Source organism: Thamnophis elegans, chromosome 5 (assembly GCF_009769535.1).
Source record: "Thamnophis elegans isolate rThaEle1 chromosome 5, rThaEle1.pri, whole genome shotgun sequence".
NCBI lineage: Eukaryota > Metazoa > Chordata > Lepidosauria > Squamata > Colubridae > Thamnophis > Thamnophis elegans.
In genome coordinates this window covers 99,008,617-99,019,750 of record NC_045545.1, presented here as the reverse complement: position 1 = coordinate 99,019,750, position 11,134 = coordinate 99,008,617, and the positions used below count along the sequence as shown (strand labels likewise).

General features: G+C 51.2%; 1 protein-coding gene across 1 annotated transcript in view; it reads right to left on the bottom strand.

Moving 5' to 3' along the window:
* Positions 1–8,785, bottom strand: part of LOC116509493 — a 28,829-nt gene extending 20,044 nt beyond the window's left edge. The window contains exons 1-7 of the mRNA XM_032218642.1: positions 8,674–8,785; positions 7,519–7,718; positions 6,870–7,448; positions 6,495–6,788; positions 6,181–6,407; positions 5,903–6,109; positions 198–302 (exon numbers count right to left, since the gene is read on the bottom strand). Of these exons, the coding sequence (XP_032074533.1) occupies positions 198–302; positions 5,903–6,109; positions 6,181–6,407; positions 6,495–6,788; positions 6,870–7,448; positions 7,519–7,718; positions 8,674–8,785 (1,724 nt within the window). The remainder of the gene's footprint in view (positions 1–197; positions 303–5,902; positions 6,110–6,180; positions 6,408–6,494; positions 6,789–6,869; positions 7,449–7,518; positions 7,719–8,673) is intronic.
* Positions 8,786–11,134: the final 2,349 nt, after the last annotated feature.

Genomic DNA, 11,134 nt, shown 5'->3' with positions numbered 1-11,134 from the left:
CAGTCCCTCCTCCTCCCTCCCTCCCTCCCTCCCTCTTTTTCTTCTTCCCTTCTTCCCTTCCTTCCTTTCTTCCTTCCTTCTTTCCTTCCTTCCTTCTTTCCTTCCTCTATCCCTCTCCTCTCCACAAACCCTACTTCCTTCTATCACAGATGATGCCAACGTCGCTCTCTCAACCGTTCCCTGTCCATTCTGCTTACCTCTTCCCATTAAGCGCCACTCGGGTGTACAAATCCAGGTGAACCCCAATGCCAGGTAGAAGCCTGAGGCTGATCTTGGGAAGGGTCAGTTCCACAATTCGCAATCTGCAGGTAGAAGCCACGACAGAGTCAGTAGCCATCCCCTGTAGAGGCTTCCAGTGTAGACTGGAAATCAGAAAGACTCCTGGCTAAATGCACATCAGGATTGATGTCCGCCATCCAATCCCAAGTTACGTTTCATGTTACAATTAGATAAATTTAATTTATATGCTTGTTTTATCATATTTCTAGTTTGTCACAATTACTCAAATCCCAAGCAAAGGACCAGTACAGGAAACAATTACAATCAAGAAAACACTCCATAGAAAGATCCACCCAAAACCCTCACCTCTGACCAAAACTGATGAAGAAGATAGTAAAAAATCAAATAGAATAATAGAGTTGGAAGGGACCTTGGAGGTCTTCTAGTCCAACCCTCTGCCTAGACCCTACGCCACTTCAGATAAATGGTTGTCCAACATCTTCTTTAAAACTTCCAGTGTTGGGGCATTCACAACTTTTGGAGGCAACTTCTGTTCCACTGATTAATTGTTCTCACTGTCAGGAAATTTCTCCTCAGTTCTAAGTTGATTTGATTTGATTTGATTTTGATTTTATTGACATTTGTAGGCCGCCCTTTTCCCTGAGGGGACTCAGGGCGGCTCACATAAAATCAGGGAAGGGGAAATGCAGACAATAACAAAGACACATATAATAAAAACAGTAACCAACATGCATTCATCATTCGGGAGGGGCAACTATCTTCATCCCCAGGCCTGACGGGCTAGCCAGTTCTTCAAGGCTGTGCGGAAGGCCTGGACGGTGGTGAGGGTACGAATCTCCACGGGGAGTTCGTTCCAAAGGGTCGGGGCGACTACTGAGAAGGCCCTCCTCCTTGTAGTTGCCAGCCGACACTGGCTGGCCGATGGAATACGGAGGAGGCCCAATCTGTGTGATCTTATTGGTCGCAGGGAGGTGATTGGCAGAAGGCGGTCTCTCAAGTATCCAGATCCACTACCATGTAGGGCTTTATGGGTGATTAACAGCACCTTGAAGCGCATCCGGAAATCGACAGGTAGCCAGCGCAGCTCGCGGAGGATAGGTGTAATGTGGGTGAACCGCGGTGCACCCACAATCGCTCGCGCGGCTGCGTTCTGTACCAGCTGAAGACGCCGGATGCTCTTCAAGGGCAGCCCCATGTAGAGCACATTGCAGTATTCCAGCCTAGAGGTCACGAGGGCCCGAGTGACTGTTGTGAGTGCCTCCCGATTCAGGTAGGGTCGCAACTGGCGCACCAGGCGAACCTGGGCGAATGCCCCCCTAGCCACAGCCGTCAAATGGTGGTCGAACGATAGCTGTGGATCTAGGAGGACTCCCAAGTTGCGGACCCTCTCTGAGGGGTATAGAATTTGACCCCCCAGCCTGAGAGATGGAATATTGGTGGAATCCTTGGGAGGGAAACACAACAGCCACTCGGTCTTTTCTGGGTTGAGCACAAGCTTGTCAACCCTCATCCAGTCCATAACCGCCTCCAGACCCCGGTTCATCACGTCTGCCGCTTCATTGAGTTGGCACGGGGCGGACAGATACAGTTGAGTATCGTCCGCATATTGATGGTATCTGATCCCGTGCCTGCGGATGATCTCTCCCAGCGGTTTCATGTAGATGTTGAATAGTAGGGGGGATAAGACCGAACCCTGAGGCACCCCATATGTTAGGGGCCTAGGGGACGATCTCTGCCCCCCCACTAACACCGGCTGCGACCTGTCTGAGAGGTAGGAAGAGAACCACCGCAGCACGGTGCCTCCCACTCCCACCTCTCGCAGTCGTCGCAGAAGGATACCATGGTCGATGGTATCGAAAGCCGCTGAGAGGTCAAGGAGAACCAGGATGGAGGGAAATCCTCCATCTCTGGCTCTCCAGAGATCATCAGTCAATGCGACCAAAGCGGTTTCTGTGCTGTAACCGGGTCTGAAGCCTGACTGGAAGGGGTCGAGATAGTTTGCTTCCTCCAAGGACCGCTGGAGCTGAAAGGCCACCACCTTCTCAACAACCTTCCCAAGGAAGGGAAGGTTGGAGACTGGACGATAGTTATTAAGGACAGCTGGATCCAAAGATGGCTTCTTTAGGAGGGGTCTCACCACCGCCGCTTTCAGTGCGGCGGGGAAGTTCCCCTCCCGAAGAGAGGCGGTCACGACCGCCTGGATCCAGCCTCGTGTCACCTCACTGCTGCTGGTAACCAGCCATGAGGGACACGGGTCCAGTACGCAGGTGGAGGCACTCACAGCCCTCATGGCCTTGTCCACATCCCCGGGGGTAACATCCTGAAACTCAACCCAGAGATGTTCCATCTGATCCTCTTGTGCCTCGGCTGGAACTGCAGAGGTGGAGTCCAAGTCCGACCGAAACCGAGCAATTTTGTCCGCTAAGAATTGGGCATAATCCTCAGCTCTGCCCTGCAAGGGTTCCCCCGCCTCCCTTTTATTTAATAGGGAGCGGGTTATCTTAAACAGGGCGGCTGGGCGGGACTCAGCGGACGCAACCAAGGTGGCTATATGGGATCTTTTCGCTGCCCTAAGCGCTCTGGTGTATTCCTTGGTGCAGGTGGTTACCATTGCTCGGTTCGATTCGGACTTATTGGACCTCCATCGGTGCTCTAGGCATCTCCTCCGGCGCTTCATCTCCCGGAGTTCCTCGGTGAACCAAGGGGGTCTCCGGGATCCGCCGCCTCGGAGGGGCCGTAGTGGCGCAATCCGGTCGAGGGCCTCTGATGCTGCCGAATGCCAGGCAGCAGCCAGAGTCTCTACCGGATTGTGGGCGAAAGAATCAGGAATGACCCCAAGTTCCGTCTGGAACCTTAATGGTTCCATGAGTCGCCTGGGGCGGAACCACCTGGTCGGTTCCTCCTCCCTACAGTGGGGGTTTGGTCTCTGGAAGTCGAGCCTCAGTAGGCAATGGTCTGACCACGACAGGGGTATGATGTCGTTACCCCTCAGACCAAGATCACAAATCCACTGCTCCGAGAGGAATACGAGGTCGAGCATGTGACCCGCCGAATGGGTTGGGCCCCGAATTACTTGGGTCAAGCCCATGGCTGTCATGGAAGCCATGAACTCCTGCGCCCCATCAGAGTTTTCACCGAGCGAAGGCAAATTGAAGTCCCCCAGGACCATCAACCTAGGGAACTCAATTGCCAGCTCGGCTACCGACTCGAGGAGCGAGGAGAGGGCTGCTGCAACGCTGTTGGGAGGCAGGTACGTTAACAGCAAACCCACTTGACCCTTGAGGTCCAACTTTATCAGCAGAGACTCACACCCGACAAGCTCCGGAGCAGGGACCCTACGAGGAACTAACGACTCCCGGATGACAGCGGCCACACCCCCACCCCTTCCCTGGGCTCTCGGCTGGTGCAGCACCTGAAATCCTTCTGGGCACAGTTCTACAAGGGGGACTCCTCCCTCTGGGCCCAGCCAGGTTTCAGTAATACATGCCAGGTCTGCCCTCTCGTCTAAAATTAAGTCCCGGACGAGAGGAGCTTTATGTACCACAGACCTGGCATTTAGCGACAGCAGCCTGAGTCCAGGGTCCTGATTACTTGCGCCATCTGGTCTCGGAGTGGGACTCACAGGGCCGGAAGGAGGGATCTCTGTAATGTAGCGAACCCTCCTTCCCCGGTAATGGCCTGCCCTGAAGTCCCCGCCGTATCTGCCTCTCCCTGTTACGACCGTAATACCCCGACCCTCTCCCGTGTCTCTGGCCCCCTCAACCACCCCCATGGCCCCCGCTTCTCCCGGCAGGTCCTCCGAATCAGACATACTCATTCATTCACCCAAGCAGTCCCCACAGAAAGTTAAAACACATAAAAATACAATGATAATGAATAATAAAAGTGGGATCATTCACTCAAGCACATACAATCCCATGCACTCATCATACCAGATAAAAATTGCGCGGTTAAACGGTTGTGCGGATTGGTGAAGGCAGGATCTTAGGATTGGCCTTCTTGTTAATAAGGTCTAATGGGAGTCCGATAGAAAGCTGTAAATGGTCCAGAAAAGTTGCTTCTCTCCTTGATTAGTTTCCACCCATTGCTCTTCTTGTTCCACCCTCAGGTGCCTTGGAGGATAGCTTGACTCCCTCTTCTTTGGGCAACTCCTGAGATATTGGAAGACTCCCATCATGTCTCCCTTAGTCCTTCTTTTAATATCCATCTCTAGATGGATAGAGATAGTTGATAAATACAATACAATAGCAGAGTTGGGAGGGACCTTGGAGGTCTTCTAATCCAACCCCCTGCTTAGGCAGGAAACCCTACACCGTTCCAGACAAATGGCTATAAAACCTCTTCTTAAAGACTTCCAGTGTTGGGGCATTCACAACTTCTGGAGGCAACTTCTGTTCCACTGATTAATTGTTCTAACTGTCAGGAAAGTTCTCCTCAGTTCTAAGTTGCTTCTCTCCTTGATTAGTTTCCACCGATTGCTTCTTGTTCTGCCCTCAGGTGCCTTGGAGAATAGCTTGACTCCCTTTTCTTTGTGGCAACCCCCGAGATATTGGAAGACTGCTATCATGTCTCCCCTGGTCCTTCTTTCTATTAAACTATATCCAATTCCTGCAACCGTTCCTCATATGTTTTAGCCTCCAGTCCCCTAATCCTCTTTGTTGCTCTTCTCTGCACTCTTTCCAGAGTCTCCACATCTTTCCTACATCGTGGCAACCAAAACTGAATGCAGAATTCCAAGTGTGGCCTTTCCAAGGCCTTATAAAGTGGTATTAAGACTTCACATGATCTTGATTCTCTCCCTCTGTTGATGCAGCCTAGAACTGTGTTGGCTTTTTTGGCAGCTGCTGCACACGGCTGGCTCCTATTTAAATGGCTGTCCACTAGGACTCCAAGATTCCTCTCACAGTTACTACTATATAGTCTTACTGTATTTTTCAGACTATAAGATGCACTTCCCCCCCTCCCCAAAGTGAATGGAAATGTCGGTGCATCTTATAGACCAAATACAGCCTTGTTTTTGGCCTCCCAAAACCCCTCCTCCCTGCACGCCCCAAGGTGTGCGAAGGGTTTGGGAGTCCTAGCAGAGTGCTCCTGGGGGGTCAGGGGGGGACTCCACGGAGGCCAAAAACTATTTTTCCCTTTCTTTTCCTCTTCGAAATCTAAGTATACTTATATTCCGGTGCGTCTTATAGTCCGAAAAATATGGTAAGTATCTTCTGGAATGTTAGAACACTCAGGACTGGGGATAGACAATGAGGAAGTCTGCTAGAAAAAGTTCCAGTAATTCTTAATTTGAGCTACATTTTGGAAGTTGCAACGCATTAGATGCAGAGGTGGATTAATGCCAGTCCGCCTGGAAGCTTTCCGGATTCATGTGTAGAAGTGTTGTGCTTTTAAGCCGTTAAGTCCTGGCTGCTCCAGCAGGCCGGGGGGCTTTCGAATTATCCAGCTCCTCGGAAATTGTGACTGTTGTGTATTTTAATATGTTGTTTTGTGTATCATCCCCTTCCCTTGTTTTATTGTAAGCCGCCTGGAGTCCTTCGGGAGTGGGCGGCATACAAGATCAATAAAACTAAACTAAACTAAACTTTTACTTGCCCAAGGACCCAATTTCTATAGCTGGGGTCCCTGTGAAGAGAATAAATCAACACTTGGTTCTTACCCCGTCAGTCCTTGGACTGTGCTGAGAATGCCTCCTTCCCCAAGAATGCCGAGGACTCCACCTCCACCGAGGAGGCCTCCGTTGCCCAGCAGGCCTCCATTCCCGAGGAGGCCCCCACCGCCACCAAGAATTCCTGCAGTGCCAAGCAGACCGCCATCACCGAGCAAGCCTCCTTGGCCCAGAAGACCTCCAGCAGCTGGACCTCCACTGTTGCCCCCCACAGCAGCATTGATGCTCCTCCCTCTAAACATGCCTGCAGGGATCCCACCAAGAGGTACCCTTCCTCCTGCTCCACCACCATCGCCTTCACCAAGCACACCTCCAGGAAGTCCTTCTCTTCTGCCACCTTTTCTACCTCTGCCACCACCAAGCACACTTTGAGAAAGTTTTCCTCCACCACCACCTTCTCGTCTTCTGCCACCACCAAGCACACCTCCAGGAAGTCCTCTACCACCTCCTTCTCCACTACCAAGCATACTTCCAGGAAGTGCACCTCCTTCACCACCTCTTCCACCACCACCAAGCACACCTCCAAGAAGTGCTCCTCCTCTTCCATCACCACCTTCTCCTCCTCCACCACCACCAAGCACACCTCCAAGAAGACCTCCTCCTCCACCACCACCCCTTTCTCCTCCTCCACCACCAAGCACACCTCCAAGAAGACCTCCTCCCCCACCACCTCTTTCTCCTCCACCACCTCCAAGCACACCTCCAAGAAGACCTCCTCCACCACCACCACCAAGCACACCTCCAAGAAGACCTCCTCCTCCACCACCACCTCCTTCTCCTCCACCACCACCAAGCACACCTCCAAGAAGACCTCCTCCACCACCACCACCAAGCACACCTCCAAGAAGACCTCCTCCTCCACCACCATCTCTTTCTCCTCCGCCACCACCAAGCACACCTCCAAGAAGACCTCCTCCTCCTCCACCACCTCTTTCTCCTCCACCACCACCAAGCACACCTCCAAGAAGACCTCCTCCTCCACCACCACCTCCTTCTCCTTCTCCACCACCAAGCACACCTCCAAGAAGACCTCCTCCTCCACCTCTTTCTCCTCCTCCATCACCAAGCACACCTCCAAGAAGACCTCCTCCTCCACCACCACCTCCTTCTCCTCCTCCATCACCAAGCACACCTCCAAGAAGACCTCCTCCTCCACCACCACCTCCTTCTCCTCCTCCACCACCAAGCACACCTCCAAGAAGACTTCCTCCTCCACCACCACCTCTTTCTCCTCCTCCACCACCAAGGTCACCTCCAAGAAGTCCGCCTCCTCCTCCTCCACCACCAAGCACACCTCCAAGAAGACCTCCTCCTCCACCTCTTTCTCCTCCACCACCACCAAGCACACCTCCAAGAAGACCTCCTCCTCCCCCACCACCTCTTTCTCCTCCACCACCTCCAAGCACACCTCCAAGAAGACCTCCTCCACCACCACCACCAAGCACACCTCCAAGAAGACCTCCTCCTCCACCACCACCTCCTTCTCCTCCACCACCACCAAGCACACCTCCAAGAAGACCTCCTCCTCCTCCTCCACCTCCTTGTCCTCCACCACCACCAAGCACACCTCCAAGAAGTCCGCCTCCTCCTCCTCCACCACCAAGCACACCTCCAAGAAGGCCTCCTCCTCCACCACCTCCTCCTCCTCCGAGTAAGCCTCCAGTGAGGCCTCCCAGAAGGCCTCCACCCCCGCCGCCCCCCAGGAGGCCTCCTAGCAGACCACCGTCTCCACCACCTCCATCGCCAAGGGGCACTTCTCTCATGGCGCCTCGCAGGGCGTTGCTTTGGGCCATCGAGTTGCTGACAGCTGGAAAACAAAAGAACAAGGAGGTTGCACACAACAACGGGGACGGACAAGACAACCTCACTCCCGTTCCTTCTTGGCTCTTTGGGGATTAGCAGGTTCCACACCTGAGGTGCCCTTTGGTAAATAAGACCTAGTTTTTATTTCGAAAGCAGGGGAACACCTTCCATCGCTTGTTCATCTCTTTCCTTTCTTGCCCCCAAAAATCAGGAATAGGAGGATGTCCTGGATGGATCCCTTGGAGCGTCCTACCAAAGTGATTTTGAGGTCGATCACTTGCTTTAGATGCAAAGATCCCAGCTTCAAACCCCAGCATTTCCAAATAGGGACCTTCTCTACCCCTGAAGACCATGGACAGTCAGAACACTCAAAACCATGTGCGCCTCTAGGGGTAGCGTACTCCACAAAGAGGAGGATCTACTACCAAAGGTCCTAATTTTTTTTAGCTGGAGTTGAATTATGGAAGCAGCCATGCATCTAATGACCACCAACTCAAAATCTGTCACAGCCCTGACATTAACCCGGATCTGAAGGCTTCCCAGTTTTCCCCACCCAGTTGAAAGTTCAAGATCTTTCCCCCCACACCCACAAGTCCATCCCATGATCCAATCTCCCACTGCCACGCTGGCAGCTTCCACCCATCCAATTCCAGTCAGGTGCAGAGGTACAGAGACAAAGGATGACCTTGGGTTTCCAGGAAGAATGTTGTTATGGCTACATAGCATCTAACTCCGTACAATCCCATTTTCCCACCATAGGAAATGCATCGTAGAAGAATAGAAAGTGTGGCAGGCCGAAGACCCAAAAGGAAAGATGGCTGCGGGCCTGACAAAATCTTTTTCTCTTTCATTTGCCTGAGGAGGTCATTTCTAAAGCTGACCCCACCCCCACCCTCCCCCCCAAAAACAACCCAGACTTATTTGAACTCCTTGCCCCTTGCTTGCTCTCTTCGACTTACCATTATGCAACACGCCTTGGTTGACTCGGATGACCGCGTCGGTTGGAAGGAGTTGACTTTGGGAGGGAGTCAGCAACGCACAAGCCACGAAGACGCCCCAGGCCGCTAACATCTTTGGTCAAGTGGGACCTGCTGAGATGCAGACGGAGCTGAGTGACAGACGTCCTCTCAAAATTTCTCTCCATCTAATTAGCAAGGAGAGAAACTGAGTGGAAGATTTCTCTGAAGGGGAAGCTGGCCCAACCAATTTTGAAGAGCTCCAGCGGGGGGACGGGGGGACGGGGAGATCTTTCTGAAAAAGGCCACCAGGAGGACTTCTTCTTGAGATCTTCCCTTGGGATGGAATGGAAGACTGGAAGTCTCGGGAGGTGGCAAACCATAGCAAGTAGTCCCAACGGTGCTTTTTCCATCAGGCGAGTGGACTTGCTAGTTCTTGGTTTATCCTTGAAAGCATTTCACTTCTCATCCAAGAACTGAAGAACTTTAGCACTGAAGAAGGTTCTTGGATGAGAAGTGAAGTGTTTTTCAAGGAAACACTTCAAAAACAAGGAGGTCCACTTTCCTTATGGAAAAAGCCCCTTTGGGACAAGCACGACTTGGATGGTGGAGAAACAATTCGCAATTTAATGCAATTTAATGAGTTTATATGCTGGCCAATCCCAGAGGACTGCGGGCGGCTTACAAATACGAAATAAAATAAAATAACACATAGGGGAAAGAATACAAACAGTTTAAAAAATCACAACGTACATTTGGCTTAACTGGGGGTTGGACCTGATTTAAAAATCAGCAACCCCAGGGCTGTCGGAACAGCCAGGTTTTGGTGGCTTTTTGGAAGGCCACGAGGGTGGGGAGGGTCCGGATCTCTGCTGGCAGCTTGTTCCACAGAGCCGGAGCAGCTACAGAAAAGGCTCTTGCCCGAGTGGTCGCCGGCCGGCATTGTCCGGTCGACGGCACCCGGAGGACGCCTAGCCTGTGGGTTCTTATCGGACGTTGGGAGGTGTGTAGCAGGAGACGGTCTCTCAGATATCCAGGGCTTTAAAGGTAATCACCAGCACTTTGTAGCGCGAAACCCCATAGGCACATAACAAAACGAAAGATAGGACACATAGCCATAGCCATAGCAGTTAGACTTATATACCGCTTCATAGGGCTTTCAGCCCTCTCTAAGCGGTTTACAGAGTCAGCATATCGCCCCCAACAACAATCCGGGTCCTCATTTTACCCACCTCGGAAGGATGGAAGGCTGAGTCAACCCTGAGCCGGTGAGATTTGAACCGCTGAACTGCAGATAACAGTCAGCTGAAGTGGCCTGCAGTACTGCACCCTAACCCACTGTGCCACCTCGGCTCTTGGACACTCGGACCCCTGACCCCTCCTTGGCCACCTCACTGCTGTGGCCAAGAACAGGAGACCCATTGGTGAAATGTCCTCCGATATTGATTTTTTACCTCCGTTAAGAGCCTTTTCCTGAAACGGAATTAACAATCGGTAGTAGATCAATCTTTTGTTTTTTTTAAATAGTATTTATTGAATTTCCTAACATTTAAAAGACAAATTTACCCTTATAGCAGCTTTTCCATATCGGTATCCATATCGTTCGTAACAATCTTATTTACAAAAAATTCTATCTCTATATGATTATCCTAAGTTATATGCTTATTTAAGTACACTCTATATCAGTGTTTCTCAACCTTGGCAACTTGAAGATGTCTGGACTTCAACTCCCAGAATTCCCCAGCCAGCGAATGCTGGCTGGGGAATTCTGGGAGTTGAAGTCCGGACATCTTCAAGTTGCCAAGGTTGAGAAACACTGTTCTATATATTATAATTCCACCCTTTGTACCTTAAGTTCTACATTTATGCTCAAGCCAGGAATACCATCTGTTCCACGTGTGATAGGCCTCGGTTTCTTCCCTCTCCTTCATTTCCATAGACAGTCTATCCATTTCCGCACATTCATAGATTTTCCTTCTTATAATTGGGTCTGGAGGAGTATCTGTTTGTTTCCAATTCTGTGTTGAAAATATTCTGCTTGCAGTTAATGTGTGTAGTATTATGTATTGTAATTTTTTCTCCATCAAAGGTTCCCGGGAGGAACAATTCCAGCTTCAACTCTACCCTCTGCTCACTTATCTCTTCGCGCCACTTTCTCATCTTACACCAATATTTTCTAACCTTGGGGCAGTTCCACCACCTGTGGTAGAACATTCCCTGCTTATGCCCACATCTCCAACACTCCGGTGATCGGTTTGGGAACAAGTAGATCAACCTTTTGGTACCGCGTACTTTTTCAGTAGGAATTGAGAAAAGGAGGTACGATTGTTGGTAGGGCTGTGTCAACCCCTAAAAATTATCACCCCTGTACAAAAAGAAGCTTCAGCTGGCCTATTCTTCAGACAATCCTCAGAGATTCAGGTGGCACCAATCCAGGGGAGGGGAGCACTGACCCAACTGACCT